Raw genomic sequence first — 23,743 nt, forward strand, 5'->3', positions numbered from 1 at the left:
GGGGATCACTACTGGGGGCCTGCAGAAGGGGGAACACTACTGGGTGTACTGTATAAGGGGCACTGGATAGGGGGATCACTACTGAGGGCCTGCATAAGGGGGACCACTACTGTGGGCACTGCATGGGGGGGACTATTGGGGGCATTGAATAGGGAGGAACACCTCAGGGGGCACTGTATAAGGGGCACTGGATAGGGGGATCACTACTGGGGGACTGCAGAAGGAGGAACACTACTGGGGGTACTGTATAAGGGGCACTGGATAGGGGGGATCACTACTGAGGGCCTGCATAAGGGGGACCACTACATGGGGCACTGCATAAGGGGGATCACTACTTGCATGCATACGGGAGACCACTACTGGGGGCACTGTATAAGGGGCACTACTGGGGGCCTGCATAAGGGGGACCACTACTGGGGGCACTGCATAGGGCGGACCACTACATGGGGCACTGCATAAGGAAGATCACTACTGGGGGCACTGCATTAAGGTGCATATGGAATGGAAAGGAATGTTCAGAGTGATGAGAGAGAGCTGTGTGTCATGTTGACATGCCCCATTTTTACGTGGCCATGCCCCTTGTGACCACGCCTCTCTTCTCTTCGCGCCACATAGGAGGGGGGGCTCCATTTTAAAATTTGCCCTGGGCTCCATATACCCTAGTTACGCCACTGCTTGTTGGACAACAACACATTTGCCTTCATGTTCCTGTGTTGTTTATGAGGCTGACACTGTGATATTTCCTCTAGGTCCTGTTGGCAGCAGACTCACGTAGCAGCCAGTTGTTGGCTGTCAAGGTCATCAAGAAGAGGGATCTGCTCGCCGAGGGCAAAGAACTCGCGTTTGTGGAACGGAGGGTGTTAGAAGTTGCACATGGGAGCGCCTTCCTCACACATGCCTACTTTGCTCTGCAGACCAAGGTACTGCTGTGATTGCTTCTTTATTGCTTAATATCCATACGTACCATATACAGTCAAGTGCATAAATATTGGGACATTGACAGAATTTTCATATTTTGGCCTCTATTCACCACCACAATGTCTTTGAAATGAAACAAACAAGATGTGCTTTAACTGCAGACTTTCAGATTTAATTTGAGGGTAATTACATCCAAATCAGGTGAACGGTGTAGGAATTATAACGGTTTCTATATGTGCCTCCCACTTTTTAAGGGGCCAAAAGTAATGGGGCAAACTAAACAATCCTAAATCTAACTTTCACTTTTTAATACTTTGTTGCAAATCCTTTGCAGGCAATTACAGCCTGAAGTCTGGAACACATAGACATCACCAGACGCTGGGTTTCATCCCTGGTGATGCTCTGCCAGGCCTCTACTGCAAATGTCTTCAGTTCCTGCTTGTTCTTGGGGCATTTTCCCTTCAGTTTTGTCTTCATCAAGTGAAATGCATGCTCAATCGGATTCAGGTCAGGGGATTGACTTGGCCATTGCATAACATTCAACTTTTTAGCCTTAAAAAACTCTTTGGTTGCTTTTGCAGTATGCTTCGGGTCATTGTCCATCTGCACTGTGAAGCACCGTCCAATGAGTTCTGAAGCATTTGACTGAATATGAGCATATGATATTGCCCGAAACACTTCAGAATTCATTCTGCTGCTTTTGTCAGCAGTCACATCATCAATAAATACAAGGAAACCAGTTCCATTGGCAGCCATACATGCCCACGCCATGACACTACCACCACTATGCTTCACTGATGAGGTGGTATGTTTTGGATCATGAGCAGTTCCTTTCCTTCTCCATACTCTTTTCTTCCCATCACTCTGGTACAAGTTGATCTTTGTCTCATCTGTCCATAGGATGATGTTCCAGAACTGTAGTGGCTTTTTTAGATGTTGTTTGGCAAACTCTAATCTGGTCTTCTTGTTTTTGTGGCTCACCAATGGTTTACATCTTGTGGTGAACCCTTTATATTCACTCTTGTGAAGTCTTCTCTTGATTGTTGACTTTGACACATATACACCTACCTCCTGGAGAGTGTTCTTGATTTGGCCAACTGTTGTGAAGGGGTTTTTCTTCACCAGGGAAATAATTCTTCTGTCATCCACCACAGTTGTTTTCCGTGGTCTTCCGGGTCTTTTGGTGTTGCTGAACTCTCCGGTGCGTTCTTTCTTTTTAAGAATGTTCCAAACAGTTGATTTGGCCACACCTAATGTTTTTGCTATCTCTCTGATGGGTTTGTGTTGATTTTTCAGCCTAATGATGGCTTGCTTCACTGATAGTGACAGCTCTTTGGATCTCATATTGAGAGTCGACAGCAACTGATTCCAAATGCAAATGTCACACCTAGAATCAACTCCAGACCTTTTACCTGCTTAATTGATAATGAAATAACGAGGGAATAGCCCACACCTGTCCATGAAATAGCTTTTGAGTTGATAGCCCCATTACTTTTGGCCCCTTAAAAAGTGGGAGGCACATATAGAAACCGTTGTAATTCCTACACCGTTCACCTGATTTGGATGTAATTACCCTCAAATTAAATCTGAAAGTCTGCAGTTAAAGCACATCTTGTTTGTTTCATTTCAATGCCATTGTGGTGGTGAATAGAGGCCAAAATATGAGAATTCTGTCTATGTCCCAATATTTATGCACCTGACTGTATGCTAATATTCTGCTGTGACTTTTCTTTTTAAAAATTAAATCTCATCTAGATGTAAAGCACAACAGAATATGCTGGCACCATATATATATATAATACATTTTCAAAACTGCTTGTAAACGGTATCTACATCACTTGGGGGTCTATTCATGACGTTAATTATTGGGGACCCCCGATAATTAACATTCTAACTTGCCGATTCAGTATTGCTCCGGTGCGGTGACAGGTGACCTGAAAATCAGCTTTACGGCGAGCGGCATCACTGCTCCTATCAGAGCCGTGAATCTTTTCACTACTCCTTTTGGAGCAGTGCTGCTAGTGCGCATGTGTAACCTATAGGTCACGCATGCGCACAGGAGCCCCGACATCTGACGGAAGGAGTGGACAGGGGCGGAGGGATACAAAAGGATCCTTCTTCGCAACCCAGACCTCCTTTCCATAGGGAAGGAGCAGGTTGTGATACACAAGATGGCGAATGCTCCCGCACTCAAGCTCCGAAAATAATGTATTTTTGGAGCTTGATGAATTCTGTCCCCATACTAGTGTATGGGGACAGCGGGCCATTCCGCCAGTGGAAGGTAAGTAGGAGATATTTGTGATATCTTGATGAATGGCCTGATAAATTAATTTTTACAATTACAGGTAAAAATTTTCATTTTCATTTGCTTTTGTAATAATTAAGCGACGATGAATAGGCCACTTGGTGATAAAGGGATTATTGAAGATAGAGAGGGAAACAGAAATAAATGCTGTACCTGAGTGTATGTCAGTAACATCTCTCCCATTGTGTGCTGCCTTCTGTATTACATTCATTTTTATTTATTTATTACCAGTTATTTATATAGCGCACACATATTCCACAGCGCTTTACAGAAAATATCTTACCATTCACATCTGTCCCTGCCCCAGTGGAGCTTACAATCTATATTCCCTACCACATGCTCACACACATACACACTATGGTCAATTTTGCGGGGAGCCAATTAACCTACCAGTATATCATTACAGCAATATCTCCTGCCCCGTCTACTCCTCCACTGCTAGAACTGGGCTGTTTACTTGATTTAAATATAGCACAGATCTTAGCCGATGGTCATTTAATAGTGGGGTAATCTGAGGGGCGGCATTTACTGGACATGGGAGTATATAGGAGGTCATGAGGATGGGATATCCTAACCTGGAAATACTGTTAAGAACTAGCTGGCCATAATTCCTTTTATCATATTGTTACTGATATACAGGGGTAGAAGTATAGGAGACAATGGAGGCGCCTGCCCCGGGCGCCAGGACTGAAGGGGCACCTCCTCCATCACCAATAATATATTCACCCCACTTAGGGCTGTAAATATGGGGGATAAGGGGGGCACTAAATGATATCTTGCCTCCAGGCATCTGGGATGAACTTCCGCCACTGCTGATATATGATTATAACACCATCACTGCTGTAAAATATTCCCCTCTAATCTCTGTAATATATTTACCATCTCACCTGTAGTACAGTATTTCTTCCCCATCCCCCCACCTATACAGTAATACATTCCCCTACATATTACTTGTGTCATGTGCTCCGTGGATTGAGGATCAGCGCTACAGATAACAGCTTCTAGTGATAATACAGTTGTGCAGCTCTTTTGCAATTATTCATTATTTTTGTTTTAGATGCAAAAATTACTATTAATCTTTGCATGTAGGACAATTATAATATTCTGGTATAAAAATAAAAATGTTACTGGTGTTATGTAATAATAACTGGACTGTAATAACATTATAGAACATGTTCTATAAACTGTAATACTTATTTTTCCCCCTTGTGTCCCCTGCCCTCTCTCTGCTCTCATAGGGGCCTATTCATCATAACTTAAAATTCTCTGGAGGTAATTAGGTTTAGAACTCGCATGGAGTTCTACCTAATTACCGGAGAAATTCATTAGTCCTCCTCCCCATAATTATCTATTCCGAAAAGCTGTCATTTTTGCGATTTCTTTTCTTTTGCAATTGCGAGAGTTTTCCCTCTCTACACTAACTTACCGCATCTGGAATCTGTGCTGCACATGCGCTGTTACATTCGTAAAACCAGTGCATGCACAGCACTACCTACAGCTGCGGTAATTTTGTGTGTCCCTCTTAACCCCCCTCCCCCTCCGCATACCTTCCCCTTGTCCCACACTTACCTGCCCGCTGCAGCGCCTCTGGCTCCGGTGGCTGTTCAGACGTGTTCTCCCGGCAGAGCACTGTACAGTTTAGAAGAAAAAAAAAGTTTTGTTTTTTTCTAAACTTTATTGTGCTCTGCTGGGAGAACAGTGTCCGAGCAGACACCGGAGCCAGAGGAGGGACCAAAGCGCCGGATGAAGATGCCGGGGGACCTGCCCATGCTGACACAGGTAAGTGTTACCTGCTATTTGCCACCTCACAGTGGCGGACAGTAACTCCATCAACTTTGATGAATACCATAATTTCTATATCCCCATACTATTGTACGGGGAGTGTGGAAATTAACGCAGGGGGACTTAACCAGGAGATATCAGTGATGTCTCCTGTGTTAAGATACTTCATGAATACTAAAATAACGGTATTTAAGGAAAATGTCCTTAAAAACATTATTTTAGTGTTGATGAATAGGCCCCTTTGTCTTCCCCATGACCATCCATTATATTCCCATGAAGAGAAAATAACCGAAGGACAGTTTTTATGAATTAATAATGTATATAATTTATCTTTACTTATTTATGGTCTAAAGATGACATTCCCCATGTCCTCCTGGCCTCTCTGACATGTATACTGATACTATTGCTTCTACCATACACAGGAGCATTTACTACTCGGCATGGAGTATGCATGTGGCGGAGATTTCCATCGTCTCCTGCAGAGGAAAGGCCGCCTTACCATCCCCAGTGCAAGGTGAGGATATGGGAGAATATCTTGTTAGAGACACTGGTTAGAGGAAGGACTTTATGATAGGTGATATATTATAATGATCTATTGTATTCAGTGGAAAGGGTTCTCCTGATGTATAGAAATAGATAACACAGTATGTAATAGCATGGACTATATGCAGCAGCAGCTCCTCCTCTCTTGCCTGAGGGGGCTGCCGCTGCTGCTGGCCTGGGTCCCGGCGCCTGCTCATTGAATCAGGACCTGCGCATGCGCATAAGCGGTGGTGGCGTCGCGCATGCGCATATCACCAGTTTCTCGGGGCTGCATTGGTGGCAGCCTCAATAAGCCCTGTAGGGCTGCCCAAAAGGCAGAGCATCGGCTTCCACTGCACGCAGCTCTCTGCTGATCGCAGCACGGACCGGCAGTCCCAGGGGGAGGAGACACCTTCCCCTGGGGCTGCCTGTCTTTAGCGTGACTGGCAGGAGGCACCTCTAATAGGAAGCCACCTCCAGTCGCAGTGAAGTCAGTACAGTCACGGAGTGTACTGGCTCATTGAAGTTGCTGATTTTACTGGGGGGGCGCAGATTCGCAGCCCCTAGGTAACATCTGCCACTGAGTATAAGTCTTATACTGTAGCTTAGGATTGGGATATCAATAGTATTAGCAGTGACATACATTAGTTGTAACAGAATTGTGCAGCTGCTTTCATCAAAGTGGGCAAACACATCGCCGGTCACAGCTGGGTATTCTATACATATAATGGTCAGTGACATGAAGGTGGACTTTTACAAAGGGGCAGTTTTGTATGTGGTTGGGAAACCGCCACACATCAAATGTGATTTTTAGATCCAACCCATTTACTAATCTGTGTTTTGAAACAATTTGCATCCAGATTTGTGGTGGTTTTCAAACTCTTAAATTGCATTAGGTCCTTATATTCTGTAAGAGCCCAGCCTACACAGGATTGGGCCCTGTCCTCTAAGGGGGAACTTGAAAAACTGGTCTTAAACGTGTTACTATTTCTTTTATTTCCCCTAGAGACGCTACTTTTTACTTTATTTATCACAGGGTACTACTCTTTATTAATTATGGGGTACTACTCTTTATTAATTACGGGGGTACTACTCTTTATTAATTACGGGGGCACTACTCTTTATTAATTACGGTAGTACTACTCTTTATTAATTACGGGAGTACTACTCTTTATTAATTACGGGGGCACTACACTTTATTTTGTTAATTACGGTGGCACTACTCTTTATTTTTGCTTATAATAGGGGCATTACTCTATTTTATTTATTGCATTGCTCTACTAATTTATTTTTTATGGGGGTGCTACTCATTAATTATTATAGGGGCTCTCTTCTTTAGTTTATATACTATAGTGGTGCTACTTTTTATTCATTACAGGGCACTGCTCTTTTTATTTTATGGGGGCACAACTATTTCATTTAGTGCAGGGTAATACTTTTTATTTTATTTGTTACGGGGACATCTGTAGAGCACCAACTGTGCATACTGTTGCTTATAGTTCTACAAGAGTTTCCATAATGTTATAGTATTTTCCTGGCCCCTAATGTTGTGGAGCCCATTGTCCCTAGGACGGTACTCTTAACTTGCGGGGGCCTGATCATTTTTTCTCCATTTTTTTTTTCAGTCTACAGACAAAATAGCACAAATGGCCTGGGGTCTAGCCTCTGTCAGAGACACCTTTCTTTTTTATGACTAGTCTTGATTGGCTATATGGTTTGAGCTGCTTAATACTAGCCTAATCTATATGGTTATTATTTGTAAATATTAGGGTTATAGTTTCAGATTGGGCAGATTGATGTCTGGTTTGGGGAATGGGTTCGATTCCCGTCAGCGGCAGGCCGACATCAGCAGAGTTCCGAGCAGCGGAAGCCCGACAGCGCTGGAAATCCCGATCGTGGATAGGTGAGTATCTACTAACCTAACCTAACCCTCCTTAGGGGTGCCTAACCCTAACTTCCCCCCCAAGTGCCTAACCCTAACCACCCCCTTCCCCGCTGCCTAAACCTAAGTCCCCCGGGGGGGTGCCTAACCCTAAGTCCCCCCCGGGGGTGATTAACCCTAACCCTCCCTCCCTCTAGCCTAACCCTAAGTCCCCCCCGGGAGCCCTAAACCTAACCCTCCCCCCCCGCGGCTGTCCGCTCGCGGCGCCCGGCATCACTACGATCGGGATGCCGGGCGCCGGTCTCCCGGCGTCGGGGAAATGCGGGCGTCTACATCTAGTTGCCCGGCATTTCACCCTTGCCGGGATATGACAGTCGGGAAGCCGGCTGCCGGTATTTAGGCAGTCGGCTTCCCGATTGCTTCCCCTGGATTTGAGTTAAGAAGAAGAAATATTGGGTTTAACACCAGAAACTTAGGATAGAGCTGCGGTGGAGATGAATTTCTATGAAGGTGCTGTTTTCCTGTGCACATACAAGCTCACCTATCTAATTGAGAGATGAACACCATTAGATTAGTGATAGAGATTGGTAAAAGAAATTGATTCCATACGTTGCCTTCCATTCTGATAAATAAAGGTGACTGTAATAAAGGTGAGTGTTATAAGAAAATGACTTTCTGAGCATCATCTTGCTGGCATCAGTATAGATTGTAAGCTTGCGAGCAGGGTCCTCTTACCTTTATGTCTGTCTCTTACAACCCAGTCTTTTTTCTATTAATGTTGTCTCAAATTGTAAAGCGCAACGGAATACGCTGCGCCATATAAGAAACTGTTAATAAATAATAAACATAAATAAATAATACTCCTCTTAATAAACTCCGGGTACACACTGAGCGATGTGTACCCAGCTGCTATGTCGGTCTGACGGGCCGACGTATCGGATCATGGGTACACATCAGAACGAGGTAATGAAGGACGGAGCAATACCTAGTTCTGTCCTTCATTAGCTGCAACGGAGCTGCTTGCGATATCGTCCGGTTGGACATGCAGCACACCAACCGGACAGTGTAGCAAGTGGGCGCAGGAGCGCACATATTGGCCATACACACTGAGCGATGTGGCCGATATGTTAATCCGATTCGCACAAAATAGTCATATCGTGCCGACATCGCTCCTGTGTGTACCCGCCGTTATAAGCTATATTCAATATATAGTAATTTGCAACAACGCACAGAGGCCCTGATTCAGAGTCGGACGCTCGCTCTGAATCAGGGCCGTCCCTCCTCCTTTTTGGAGCGGCCTCCTGGCCGCTCGCATAGCTGTGGGTGACCACCCACAGCTATAGCGAGCGGCCAAAATGATGGTTGCGATGGTCAAGACCATCGGGCTTGCGACGAGACCCTTGCGGTAGGGTCTCGCTGCCGCAAGCCCTGGAGTGCTTTTGGCTCTATCAGAGGCAAACGCACTCCCAATGACATCACTAGTGATGTCAGTGGGGCCGGCCCCAGACCGTAGGCGTTCCCATGGGAACGCCTCCGTCTGGGCAGCCACGCCCCCGGCACGCCCACCAAAGGGGACATGCTGTCAATCACCATCGACAGCACTCCCCTTTTGGTGCGAGACCTATAACAACGGCTTGGCCGTCGTTATTCGGGTCTCGCGCATGCGCACGACGGAGCCGCCTCCGTCGTGCGCATGAGCACTTGGGTAACATCGACCCACTTGCGAGCGCTCAGCGCTCGTGAGCGGGTCTGAATCAGGCCCAGAGACAGAAACATCATATTAGGCAGTTGGCAAATATGAAACAAAGAATGGGGACATTTGCACAAATTCTGGGGACTGTTGGCTGGAAATCATTCATCCATTATTTAAATGTTCCAACAATGTAACTTTACTTATTTTCTATCCACCAGGTTCTACAGTGCAGAAATTGTATGTGGTTTGCAATTCCTCCATGCTAAGGGCATAGTCCATCGGTAATTATATAGTTACAATTTAGCAACAGTATAATACAGTGATATTAGTATAGAGTCTAATATACAGAATGTAATATACTTATCATGCCTGTTCCCAACTTTCTATGTGCAGGGGTGCCCCGAGGGAAGGGGGCAGTGGGTACTAATTGCTAAGGCCCAGGCTGTTGGAGGAGCCCAGTGGGGATCCAGGTCCACCACCCTCCCAGCCCCCTCTTACATATCAGCGCTGCCGCTGAGCTGTAGTCTCCTCGGCCTGCACCTAATGTGGAGGTAGGGGAGGAGCAATCAAACTGACCATGCCCCTCTCCTTGATCTGCCCCTGGCAGAGGGGCGCACTGCACCCCCCTGTGTGGCACACAGCACCACTTTGACACACCACAAATAATATTTTGCATAGTTTGTTGTAGGGGACATGGCTGCTCCTGCACATTTAGGCCCCTACAGTAACAGGGCCCACCACCGCTCTCTATGGCCCTGTCTATGTGTTATACTTTTATCATTGGCACATATTCCCACTTATATCTTACACACGCCCTCCCTTCTGCAGTGTTTTATTAGTTTCATATCATTTTTGGGTGAGGAGAGTTTTAAAAATTTGTACTTTTCTGTGCTACTAGCAGCTCAGTTCTCTGCCAACAACTGTGGGAAAAGTGGGCTGAGAAACCTCCCACCTGGTCCTGGAGGAGCTACCAGCATCTGTGATCACTGACTGATAGAGCTTTCTCTATGAAACTAGACTTGGGGGCCTATTCATCATAACTTAAAATTCAATGGAGGTAATTAAGTATAGAACTGGCATGGAGTTCTACCTAATTACTGGAGGAATTCATCATTCCTCTCTCCATAGCTATCTATTCCGAAAAGCTGTCATATTTGCGATGACAGCTTTTTGGGAAATAGATAGTTTTCCCTCTCTACACTAACTTACCGTAGCTGGAATCCATGCTGCGCATGTGCTGTTACATTCGTAAACCCAGCGCATGTGCAGCACTACCTACAGCTACGTTAATTTTGTGTATCCCCCAACCCCACCTCCCCCCCGTCCCGCACTTACCTGCCCGCGCAGAAGCCTCCGGCTACGTCCTGCTGGTCTGACACGTGGTCTCCCAGCAGACCACAGTACAGTTTAGAAATAAAACTTTTTTTTTCTTTCTAAACTTTATTCATTGTGTTCTGCTGGGAGACCACAGTTGTCCGATCAACCACCAGAGCCAGAGGAGGGAACAGAGCGCCGGAGGAAGACGCCGGGGGACCTCTCCAGCTGGAAGCAGGTAAGTCTCACCTGCTATTCACCACTTCACAGTGGCGGATACAGTACCTCCATCAAATTCCAAAAATACATAATTTTCGGAATTTGATGAATACCATAATTTCCACATAGTGTGGAAATTAATGCAGGGGGACTTAGCAAGAAGATATCAGTGATATCTCCTGTGTTAAGATACTTCATGTATACTAAAATAACATTAATTAAGGAAAATGTCCTTAAAAACGTTATTTTAGTGTTGATGAATAGGCCTCTTGGGCATACCAATATAGGATAGAAAACTAACCATTAAATACAATGAGCTAATAGTGCTATATTTCTTTTCCTGAACTAAAGACCAAACTGGTACCAAGTCTCTATAAGGTATTAGAAAAGAAAATGCTCTGAGCCAAAAAAACAGAGGCTGATAGCAGCTATAAGATGCAGTGAATACATCTGTGAGTTAGAACAGTATACACTGGCCAGCAAGGTGGCCAAGGGCAGAAGATTTACAAGGTCAGCAGGCTGGCCACTGTTATAATCACATTTTTTCACATAAGTGCTAAGGCACACATACCAACACCATTAAAATGCATAAAACATGTATGTGTTATACAGATGGGATTAGAGCCTATAGATATGATAATGAGAATATGTGGCCAAGAGGATGGGAAAATAAACCCTGTACACTAGTAACAGGACAGGCTCTACTGGTTATATATTATGTGGGGTCACTGTTTAGGGATAATGTACTGGGAACACTTCTGGTATAATGTGTGGGGACACTACTGAGTTAATGTATAGGAGTAGGAACAATAATGATGGGAATAGTAAATTGGGCTTGCTGAGGGCATGGCAGAGGCATGCTACTAAATTTGTGCCAAAAACAGCTTTTGCCACCTCTGCTTGCAGCAATAAATGGAATCCTGTGCAGGGCACAAAGGCTCTGTAACCCCATCACTGCTGAGCATAGTTTGGTACTCTTTGGGCTGCTTATATTAAACTGTTAATATCAGTAATTATTCATGCAGTACCCACACAAATTAGCATTGCAAATGTTAATGGTCTAAGTAGGGCTCTACTTATTAAATAACATTGAATGCTGCTGAACACATACCAATGTACATGAAATAGTGGGATCACAAGGACACTAACCTAACACTGAATACAATAGGAGCTGACACTCTAGTCCCTGCTTCTAACTATAAATTCAAAATTACAGATATTTAGAAAATACACATATAAAGTATAATATAATTCTATATATAAAAGTAAATCATGTTTATATAAAAGCATAGTGCATACAAAGATTTGATTTTCTTCACAGAGACCTCAAGCCAGAGAACATCTTAGTGGCTGAAACGGGCAACATCAAGATCGCCGACTTCGGTCTCGCTATTGAGAACATGCACGGAGACCGGAGAGCCACTGGCTGTGTTGGGACACGTGGCTACATCGCTCCTGAGGTGAGGTGCACATGGGTTTCCTACTGGTTACTACACACGTTGGGCCTGATTCTAATGCTGGGCACACACTTTTCGATATATCGTTGTGTTCAATCAATGAACGATATATCGCGAGTGCATCGGCAGGTTGGACACCAGATATGTCTGTGGACGATGTAATTCACAGGCATATCAGGTCAAACCTGCAGCTGACTGTCCATTCGCTTGCTGCAAGGACCGCTAACACTGACATCTCAACTGGATGGGCAAATTTAAATGCCCACCCAGTTGTGAAAGCAGCCCAGATATGTTGAGCTGCCAATTGGTAAGTGTGTATAGGTTACCAATCGGCAGCTCTGATGGCAGATCGGTTTGTTCACTGACCCGTCATCTCAGTGTGTACCCAGCATAAGTTACATGTAACCCCATATGTGGCCGCATCTAGCCAAATTGAGCAAACTGGGCATGCACTGTAGTACACAATTACATCTTTGCGTAGTTATGGGTGATTTTGTATCTTATTGATGTCGGCCATTTCTCTCCATACAAGAATGAGTGTATCTGGGTGATAACTGGGTGGAAGCACAGAAGAGGACTGGCTTATGGGAGAGTCATGGGAGAGTCATGCAAATGCCTGAGGGACACCTATTTTACACCGATCTGTTGCTCTAAGCATAGGGTACAGTAGGTGCAAGTGGCAACACTGATGATGACAGCTACTCAAGCAGACAGAACACAGGGCCTGATTCAGAGCCAGACGCTATTTGCGCTCGCTCGTTCAGAAAAAGGGGCCGGCTATTTAAATTGAGCGCTCGCTCTTTGCGGTCTGTTGACGCCTCTATGTCTGAGCGAACGAACGAAACATGCGCTCGCTATTTTGTAAAGACGCCCCCTGGCCGCTCGCATCCTACGTCATCTCCGCTATTTATTTGATTAATCGAGTACATCGAAAGGCGTCTGAACTGCTCGCAGTGCTTGTGGTAGGATTTTTCTACCGCAATCATGCGTACAGTTCAGGCTAAGAGACAACCAAGTGACGTGGCCGATGACGCTGCTTTGTTAATTATGCACACCCTTAAAACGCCCGTTTTGACCATTTGGCACGCCTGCGTTCGGATCTCCACTCCCCGTTTTCAAGCACCTTCCCCTGTTACCACCCACAAACGCCTCATCCTGTCACTCAAATTAGCAGGCACTCGCTATTTTGCGAACACACGATTTCCGACCACACTGACTGGTTGGCGCATGCGCATTACGACCCATACGCATGCGCAGATGTGCGAACATCGCTCGGAGCGAACGAGCGGCCGCTTACGAGTGGCTCTGAATGAGGCCCACGTGGCTCTGAATGAGGCCCACAGTGTGGTGGCGTGATGCATAAGCATGAAGACACGCATGTAATTGCATTAGCTTTCCGTTATATCATTAGGAATGCAGCCGTCATTCAGCTGCTATTACCACCCAGGCTTACACAGTCTGGGGAGGAGAGTACGCTTTCTTTGTGTCACCTACTAACTGAAAGACACAAAGCAAAGTACATATATAGATTTCCATACATATTCTGGCAATATATTCTTTAAGCACACACAATACACATCAGAATTTTAGTGTAACAGAACATAGAGATCTGTAAGACTTTAATTGTGTAATTACAATACATAAAATTAAGATATAATACAATCTTTTTGGATAAAGCATTATTACCTAATCCAATTAGATTGATCGATGTAACCATCTACATTAGAATGCATTTAATCTATTATTTTCACCACACTCTTGAATCTTTAACAATCCTATAACAACTAAGTAGATGAAATGATTGGATTGGCTTGTGACATGTTTGTCCAACTTTAGTCCAATAGCTGAATTAATGAATTCTGAATTCTTGTATGGAGAGAAATAGCCGACATTCATCAGACTCGGAATTAATTAACTTTATTGTTCATGTATTATTTTTATATTATTTAGCAACTTTTTTATTTGCCAACTTTCAATAAATTCCAATATTAATAAAAATAAACAATTTAAGTAATGCATGGAGCCAAAATATAAGCCAGGATACATTCCCTGGAATGTGACATATTAAAGTTTATAGATTTTAGATATTAAGGCGAAAGAGTAACTAGAAGAGGAAAGGACGATGAGCCCTTCTAGAACTCAGATACAAGGGATTAGCAGGTTGTAGCTTTCATTCCTTAAACAAATGGAGGATTTAGTAACATTATCCATACTTACCTACTCTAACACAAGGTACGGGAGGCTCCCTATTATTCGTGTAGTACCCTGCACCCCCTGAAGAGTGGCCGGATCTCCCGCATGCCCCCATTTCCTAGTGAAGTGGGCAGTATAACGGGAATCACTGGTCTGTACAGGGCCAGTGCAAGGTTTCTTGGCACCCTCGGCAAAGCTTTAGCCTGGCCCTCTTTGACAGTATTATTTATTTATTTATTAACAGTTTGTTATATAGCGCAGCAAGTTCCGTTGCACTTTACAATTTGAATCAACATTAACATTATACTGGGTTGTAAAAGACAGACATACATTCATATACATAAGGGTAAGAGGGCCCTGCTCGCAAGCTTAAGGGTCCAAAGTGCACATGACTGTGCATAGTCACTTTTACACATGTTCATTTTCACAGCATACACAGTGTAACTTCACACAACATATTCTAAACAGGTGCACATTCAACACCGCATCAGCACCATAGTTCATACTGAATATTAGATTGATCATGAAGTTATGATCCATCCAATGTTCAATACAACTTTTGTTGTATTGAACGTTTTTTGTATTGTTTCTAAAAACTCTCACTTTAGTAAATATACCCCATGATGTGGAATAGTATTATTACAAAAGTTGTATTGAACATTGGATGGATCATAACTTCATGATCAATCTAATATTCAGTATGAACTATGGTGCTGATGCGGTGTTGAATGTGCACCTGTTTAGAATATGTTGTGTGAATTTACACTGTGTATGTATGTATGTAAATGAGAGTTTTTAGAAATGGAAATGTTACCCATAGCAACCAATCAGATTCTAGTTAACATTTAACTAGCACCCTCTAGAAGATACTAGCTAGAATTTGATTAGTTGCTATGGGAAACATCTCCATTTCTAAAAACTCTTACTTTAGTAAATATAACCCCATGTGTGAGCTGCCCCAGAAAGTGTCTGACTGTAGTTTGGGCTGAATATACCACAAATGGTTATAAATACCCCAGGTCACCTATGTACTTTCAAAGAGGGGGAGAGGGGAAGAGGATAGACACTGCTACCTGCCTGCAATGCTGAACCAGCCAGGCATGTTATACATGAATAGAAGAAAAGGGGGAAAGTACGGGTGCAGCAGCTGTCTATATAATCTGCTTCTGCTGTCAGTACTAAGTAACAAAAGGGTGTCTCTTTTAGAGACTTCTATCATGTTTGTGCTAGTGACCTCAGTCACCTCAGCGGCGCCCCTCAGGAGCCGGAGCCCTTAGGCAGCCTTAGGCAGCCCTGGGTCTGTAGGAAGATGACTGGGATAAAATGACAGGATTGTGTAATTTTAGCTCCACCCCCTCCCCACAGACACGCGATTTGTAGCATTTTGGGCAGCTGCGTCTCCTCTCCCTGCTTCTCCCCCAGACAAAGCCTTCACATTAGACAAATATTACTCGTTATCAGGAATTCTTAGTTACGATTCAGGTTCAGACATGGTAATACCTTCTTATAAATGTACCGTTGTTTTATATTTTTTAAGACCACTGGTGACCCAGCACCATACTTGCCTGCACACTGCGGGGGGCGTGGCCAGACACTGATGCCAGATTGGGGCGGAGCCAAGGTTGGGGCCGCACGATCGCATCATCATGACCCCGCCCCCCTCTTCACAATGCCAACATTAAAGGTATTGTGAAGCAGGGGGCTGGGCTGCGATGACTCGATTCAGCGCGAATCGCGTCATTGCCCCCTGCCGCTGCGGGGATTTCTATTAGTGGACGCGGGGCAGACAGCAGCCGGGAGGCTTGCCTGGCTTTCCGGGGGTCCGGAGCGGCACCCAATATTCGGGAGGCTCACGACCAAATCGGAGAGTAGGTAAGCCTGCCCAGCACTGGAGAGAGCTAGTCTCCATACCCAGTCACCCTGCTTTAACAGCACCAAGCACTGGCTATAGCACTGGCGCTGGTTACATATTTGTTATCTATTTAGCTTTTCAGCATGAAGTGATTTATTATGTTAGGTCTTAAGATGTCACTAAATAAATATTAAGAAATGTCGAGCAAGGTAGGAGACCAAGACAGTAACTATTATTATATTCCCTAATATTCCAGGCAGGGCCGGCCCTAGCCCAAATTTTTTGGTAAGCAAATATATTTTTGGGCAACCCTAAGCATATTGTTGCGCGCACCCAAAATAATTTAGGGGCTGTGGTCTCATGGGAAAAGCCATACCCACAAGCCACCCCCCATTTTTGTCACACTTGATGCATGCCCAGCACTCCGGGATCTGCTGGACATGCCCCCAGTCCCTCTCTCCAGTGATTAGATGCGGCGCGCATGTGTACTGTATTTATTCACAGCTTGCTCAAAGCAGCTACCCGCCTTTTCATTTTACTATGCAGGTGTATAGAGGTCACCCATTGTCACACACACCAGTCAGACGTTGTCTTGTATACCCACAGCAGTCACCAATTGTCTCACATGCGCACACACACACAGCAGCCAGATATTGTCACATACACAGCAGCCATTGTCACACACACAGCACCCAGACATTGTCACATACACAGCACCCAGACATTGTCACATACACAGCTGCCAGACATTGTCACACACACAGCAGCCAGATATTGTCACATACACAGCAGCCATTGTCACACACACAGCACCCAGACATTGTCACACACACAGCAGCCGGACATTGTCACACACACAGCAGCCGGACATTGTCACATACACAGTAGCCTGTCACACACACAGCACCCAGACATTGTCACACACAGCACCCAGACATTGTCACATACACAGCAGCCGGACATTGTCACACACACAGCACCCAGACATTGTCACATACACAGCAGCCTGTCACACACACAGCACCCAGACATTGTCACACACACAGCACCCAGACATTGTCACATCCACAGCAGCCAGATATTGTCACATACACAGCAGCCATTGTCACACACACAGCACCCAGATATTGTCACACACACAGCAGCCAGATATTGTCACATACACAGCAGCCATTGTCACACACAGCACCCAGACATTGTCACACACACAGCAGCCAGATATTGTCACATACACAGCAGCCATTGACATACACAGCAGCCAGATATTGTCACACACACAGCAGCCAGATATTGTCACATACACAGCAGCCATTGACACACACACAGCACCCAGACATTGTCACATACACACCTGCCTGACATTGTCAAACACACAGCACCCATGGTCACACACACAGCACCCATGGTCACACACACAGCAGCCGGACATTGTCACACACACAGCACTCAGACATTGTCACATACACAGCAGCCTGTCACACACACAGCACCCAGACATTGTCACACACAGCACCCAGACATTGCCACATCCACAGCAGACATTGTCACACAGCACCCAGACATTGTCACACACACAGCAGCCAGATATTGTCATATACACAGCAGCCATTGTCACACACACAGCAGTTACCCATTCTCTCTCTCACATACAGCAGCCATTGTCACATACACAGCAGCCATTGTCACACACACAGCAGCCAGACATTGTCACATACACAGCAGCCAGACATTGTCACATACACAGCAGCCAGATATTGTCACATACACAGCAGCCGGACATTGTCACATACACAGCAGCCATTGTCACACACACAGCAGCCGGACATTGTCACATACACAGCAGCCGGACATTGTCACACACACAGCGCCCAGACATTGTCACACACATAGCAGCCATTGTCATATACACAGCAGCCATTGTCACACACACAGCAGCCGGACATTGTCACATACACAGCAGCCTGTCACACACACAGCAGCACCCAGACATTGTCACACACACAGCACCCAGACATTGTCACACACACAGCAGCCATTGTCACACACACAACAGCCGGACATTGTCACATACACAGCAGCCATTGTCACACACACAGCAGTTGGACATTGTCACACACACAGCAGTTGGACATTGTCACATACACAGCAGCCAGATATTGTCACACACACAGCAGCCAGATATTGTCACATACACAGCAGCCTGTCACACACACAGCACCCAGACATTGTCACACACACATCACCCAGACATTGTCACACACACAGCAGCCAGACATTGTCACATACACAGCAGCCATTGTCACACAGCACCCAGACATTGTCACATACACAGCAGCCAGATATTGTCACATACACAGCACCCAGACATCGTCACACACACAGCACCCACACATTGTCACATACACAGCACCCAGACATTGTCAAACACACAGCAGCCATTGTCACACACACAGCAGCCGGACATTGTCACATACACAGCAGCCAGATATTGTCACATACACAGCAGCAGGACATTGTCACATACACAGCAGCCTGTCACACACACATCACCCAGACATTGTCACACACACAGCACCCAGACATTGTCACACACACAGCACCCAGACATTGTCACACACACAGCAGCCATTGTAACACACACAGCAGCCGGACATTGTCACACACACAGCAGCCAGACATTGTCACATACACAGCACCCAGACATTGTCACACACATAGCAGCCAGATATTGTCACACGCACAGCAGCCATTGTCACATACACAGCAACCAGACATTGTCACACACACGCCAGCCATTGTCACACACACAGCACCCAGACATTGTCACACACACAGCACCCAGATATTGTCACATACACAGCAGCCAGACATTGTCACATACACAGCAGCCAGATATTGTCACATACACAGCAGCCGGACATTGTCACATACACAGCAGCCTGTCACACACAGCAGCACCCAGACATTGTCACACACACAGCACCCAGACATTGTCACACACACAGCAGCCAGATATTGTCACATACACAGCAGCCATTGTCACACACACAGCAGCCGGACATTGTCACATACACAGCAGCCTGTCACACACACAGCAGCACCCAGACATTGTCACACACACACAGCACCCAGACATTGTCACACACACAGCAGCCATTGTCACACACACAACAGCCGGACATTGTCACATACACAGCAGCCATTGTCACACACACAGCACCCAGACATTGTCACACACACAGCAGTTGGACATTGTCACATACACAGCAGCCAGATATTGTCACACACACAGCAGCCAGATATTGTCACATACACAGCAGCCTGTCACACACACAGCACCCAGACATTGTCACACACACAGCACCCAGACATTGTCACACACACAGCAGGCATTGTCACACACACAGCAGCCAGACATTGTCACATACACAGCAGCCATTGTCACACAGCACCCAGACATTGTCACATACACAGCAGCCAGATATTGTCACATACACAGCACCCAGACATTGTCACACACACAGCACCCACACATTGTCACATACACAGCACCCAGACATTGTCAAACACACAGCAGCCATTGTCACACACACAGCAGCCGGACATTGTCACATACACAGCAGCCAGATATTGTCACATACACAGCAGCCATTGTAACACACACAGCAGCCGGACATTGTCACACACACAGCACCCATTGTCACACACACAGCAGCCAGACATTGTCACATACACAGCACCCAGACATTGTCACACACATAGCAGCCAGATATTGTCACACACACAGCAGCCATTGTCACATACACAGCAGCCAGACATTGTCACACACACGCCAGCCATTGTCACACACACAGCACCCAGACATTGTCACACACACAGCACCCAGACATTGTCACATACACAGCACCCAGATATTGTCACATACACAGCAGCCAGACATTGTCACACACACAGCAGCCAGACATTGTCACACACACAGCAGCCAGACATTGTCACATACACAGCAGCCATTGTCACACACACAGCAGCCAGACATTGTCACATACACAGCAGCCATTGTCACACAGCACCCAGACATTGTCACATACACAGCAGCCAGATATTGTCACATACACAGCACCCAGACATTGTCACACACACAGCACCCAGACATTGTCAAACACACAGCAGCCATTGTCACACAAACAGCAGCCGGACATTGTCACATACACAGCAGCCAGATATTGTCACATACACAGCAGCCGGACATTGTCACATACACAGCAGCCTGTCACACACACAGCACCCAGACATTGTCACACACACAGCACCCAGACATTGTCACACACACAGCAGCCGGACATTGTCACACACACAGCACCCATTGTCACATACACAGCACCCAGACATTGTCACACACACAGCAGCCAGACATTGTCACACACATAGCAGCCAGATATTGTCACACACACAGCAGCCATTGTCACACACACAGCACCCAGACATTGTCACACACACAGCACCCAGATATTGTCACATACACAGCAGCCAGACATTGTCACATACACAGCAGCCAGACATTGTCATACACACAGCAGCCAGACATTGTCACATACACAGCAGCCATTGTCACACACACAGCAGCCGGACATTGTCACATACACAGCAGCCAGATATTGTCACACACACAGCAGCCATTGTCACACACACAGCAGCCGGACATTGTCACACACACAGCAGCCAGACATTGGGTGCTGTGTGTGTGACAATGTCTGGCTGCTGTGTGTGTGACAATGTCTGGCTGCTGTGTGTGTGACAATGTCTGGGTGCTGTGTGTATGACAATGTCCGGCTGCTGTGTGTGTGATGATGGCTGCTGTGTGTGTGATGATGGCTGCTGTGTGTGTGACAATGTCTGGGTGCTGTGTGTGTGACAATGTCTGGCTGCTGTGTGTGTGACAATGTCTGGCTGCTGTGTGTGTGACAGGCTGCTGTGTATGTGACAATGTCCGGCTGCTGTGTATGTGACAATGTCCGGCAGCTGTGTGTGTGACGATGGCTGCTGTGTGTGTGTGACAATGTCTGGCTGATGTGTATGTGACAATGGCTGCTGTGTATGTGACAATATCTGGCTGCTGTGTGTGTGACAATGTCTGGGTGCTGTGTGTGTGACAATGTCCGCCTGCTGTGTGTGTGATGATGGCTGCTGTGTGTGTGACAATGTCTGGGTGCTGTGTGTGTGACAGACATTGTCACACACACAGCAGCCATCATCACACACACAGCAGCCGGACATTGTCATACACACAGCACCCAGACATTGTCACACACACAGCAGCCAGACATTGTCACACACAGCACCCAGACATTGTCACATACACAGCAGCCATTGTAACACACACAGCACCCAGACATTGTCATACACACAGCAGCCAGACATTGTCACACACACAGCACCCAGACATTGTCACACACACAGCAGCCAGACATTGTCACACACACAGCACCCAGACATTGTCACATACACAGCAGCCATTGTCACATACACAGCAGCCGGACATTGTCATACACACAGCACCCAGACATTGTCACACACAGCACCCAGACATTGTCACATACACAGCAGCCATTGTAACACACACAGCAGCCAGACATTGTCATACACACAGCAGCCAGACATTGTCACACACACAGCAGCCAGACATTGTCACATACACAGCAGTTACCCATTCTCTCTCTCACACACACACACAGGTTTACATATAGAGACATACAGGGTTACATAGAGACATACACACACACAGGGTTACATATAGAGACATACAGGGTTACATAGAGACACACACACATATCCAGGCAGGGTCACACACAGAGAGTGGAGGACAAAAGCAATATGTTCCCCTGTAGTCTCACCCCCTCTCACCTTGATGTGGAGCTTCTAGTAGTTCCTCCAGGCTGCCTGAAGCCCTGGACTAAAGGTGCATACACACTAGACGATATGCTCCCTGAGCGATATCGTCTAGTGTGTCCCCGGCAGGCTGTGCTCAATGTCGTTCATGACATTGAGCACAGCCGCTGAACGATATCATTAGCGATATCATTCAGCGCCGGGCTCTCTCACCCATTCCCTGACATACAGCAACCTGACGAGGTCGTCAGGTTGGCCTGCATGTCAGCCCGATGAACGAGGATGACGAACGACCCGCGGGAACGCGCGTCGTCGTCATCGTTCATCTTTTTTGTGTTAAAAATGGACGATAAAGTGGACGACTGAACGATATCGTTATCGTTCAGTCGTCCACTTTAATCGCCCAGTGTGTACGCACCATAAGGAGTTGAAGAACAAGACGGTGTAGCTCCGCCCCTGCCCGAGTCATGTGTACATGGCTCCTCCAATCAGGGCTCACCACACAACCCTCTGACCCCCGGGGTGTCTTACCATAGAGAGAAGCAGCAGGAAGGAGCTGCCTCATGTGAGTAAAGTATGCCAGGGCACCGTTATCGCTCCTTCCCTAACAGAAAGGTATACGCAGACCTGGCCCCCTAGAACTTTGCGCCTGCCGGCCACCCCGTCACATCCACTGTCGGGCTGCGTGATGGCAGCGCCCTCGTCACTGTGGCGCTCTTCGCGGCCGCATACCCTGAGTAATGGTTGGGCCGGCCCTGATTCCAGGCCAGGGAAATGTCCACGCTTTACAAATAATAATGAAATAAAGTCCTTAATAATTATAGTAACACTAAGGTAATATACATGTAGTCTTCCCCAGGAAACACAGCATATGCCAATATGATTACAAGGCGGCACAAAGCCACACATCAGTGTCCTGAATTGACACATTACATTGTATCAAAGACGTGCGGTCGGGGTAGGCAGGGGAGGCAGTGCCTCCCCTGTCATACTCCCTCCCCTATCATACTCCCTGTCATGCTCCAGAGTTTTAATATAAAAACTGAGTTTTTATACATGTGTGCTTCCCCAGCCATTGACCTCACCGCACATCACTGCATTGTTTTATGATTCTACTTTTGTGTGTTCGGGGGGTTATTCAGACCCGCTCGCGAGTGCAGGACGCTCGCAAGCGGGTCGATGTTGCCCCACTGCGCATGCGCACGACTAAGGGAGCTCCGTCGTGCGCATGCGCGACACCCGACTAGCGACGGGCTCTCCGTCGCTCCGGGTCTCGCACCAAAGGGGGCGTGCTGTCGATGGTGAGTGACAGCACGCCCCCTTTGGTGGGCGTGCCGGGGGCGTGGATGCCAGACGGAGGCGTTCCCATGGGAACGCCTACCGTCTGAAGCCGGCCCCACTGACATCACTAGTGATGTCAGTGGGAGTGATTGTGGCTCTGATAGAGCCAAAATCACTCCAGGGCTTGCGGCAGCGAGACCCTACCGCAGGGTCTCCATCGCAAGCCCGATGGTCGCGATGGTCTTGACCATCGCGACCATCATCATGGACTCTCGCATAAGCTGTGGGTGGTAACCCACAGCTATGCGAGCGTCCATAAGGCCGCTCCATTTTCATGTAGGAGGGCCGTGATTCAGAGCGAGAGCTCTGGTCAGAGCGTCCGGCTCTGAATCAGGCCCTCTGTCTCCACATAAACACATATTATACAGAGCGATGGACT

At 46.6% G+C, this 23,743-nt stretch overlaps 1 protein-coding gene across 1 annotated transcript in view; it reads left to right on the forward strand.

Moving 5' to 3' along the window:
• The window catches only part of LOC148517641 (protein kinase C delta type-like), an 81,121-nt gene that overhangs the window by 32,963 nt on the left and 24,415 nt on the right, over positions 1 to 23,743 (forward strand). The window contains exons 4-7 of the mRNA XM_088478491.1: positions 750 to 920; positions 5,428 to 5,519; positions 9,321 to 9,383; positions 11,957 to 12,095. Of these exons, the coding sequence (XP_088334617.1) occupies positions 750 to 920; positions 5,428 to 5,519; positions 9,321 to 9,383; positions 11,957 to 12,095 (465 nt within the window). The remainder of the gene's footprint in view (positions 1 to 749; positions 921 to 5,427; positions 5,520 to 9,320; positions 9,384 to 11,956; positions 12,096 to 23,743) is intronic.

Source organism: Taudactylus pleione, unplaced genomic scaffold (assembly GCF_031769625.1).
Source record: "Taudactylus pleione unplaced genomic scaffold, aTauple2 ptg000214l, whole genome shotgun sequence".
Lineage (NCBI taxonomy): Eukaryota > Metazoa > Chordata > Amphibia > Anura > Myobatrachidae > Taudactylus > Taudactylus pleione.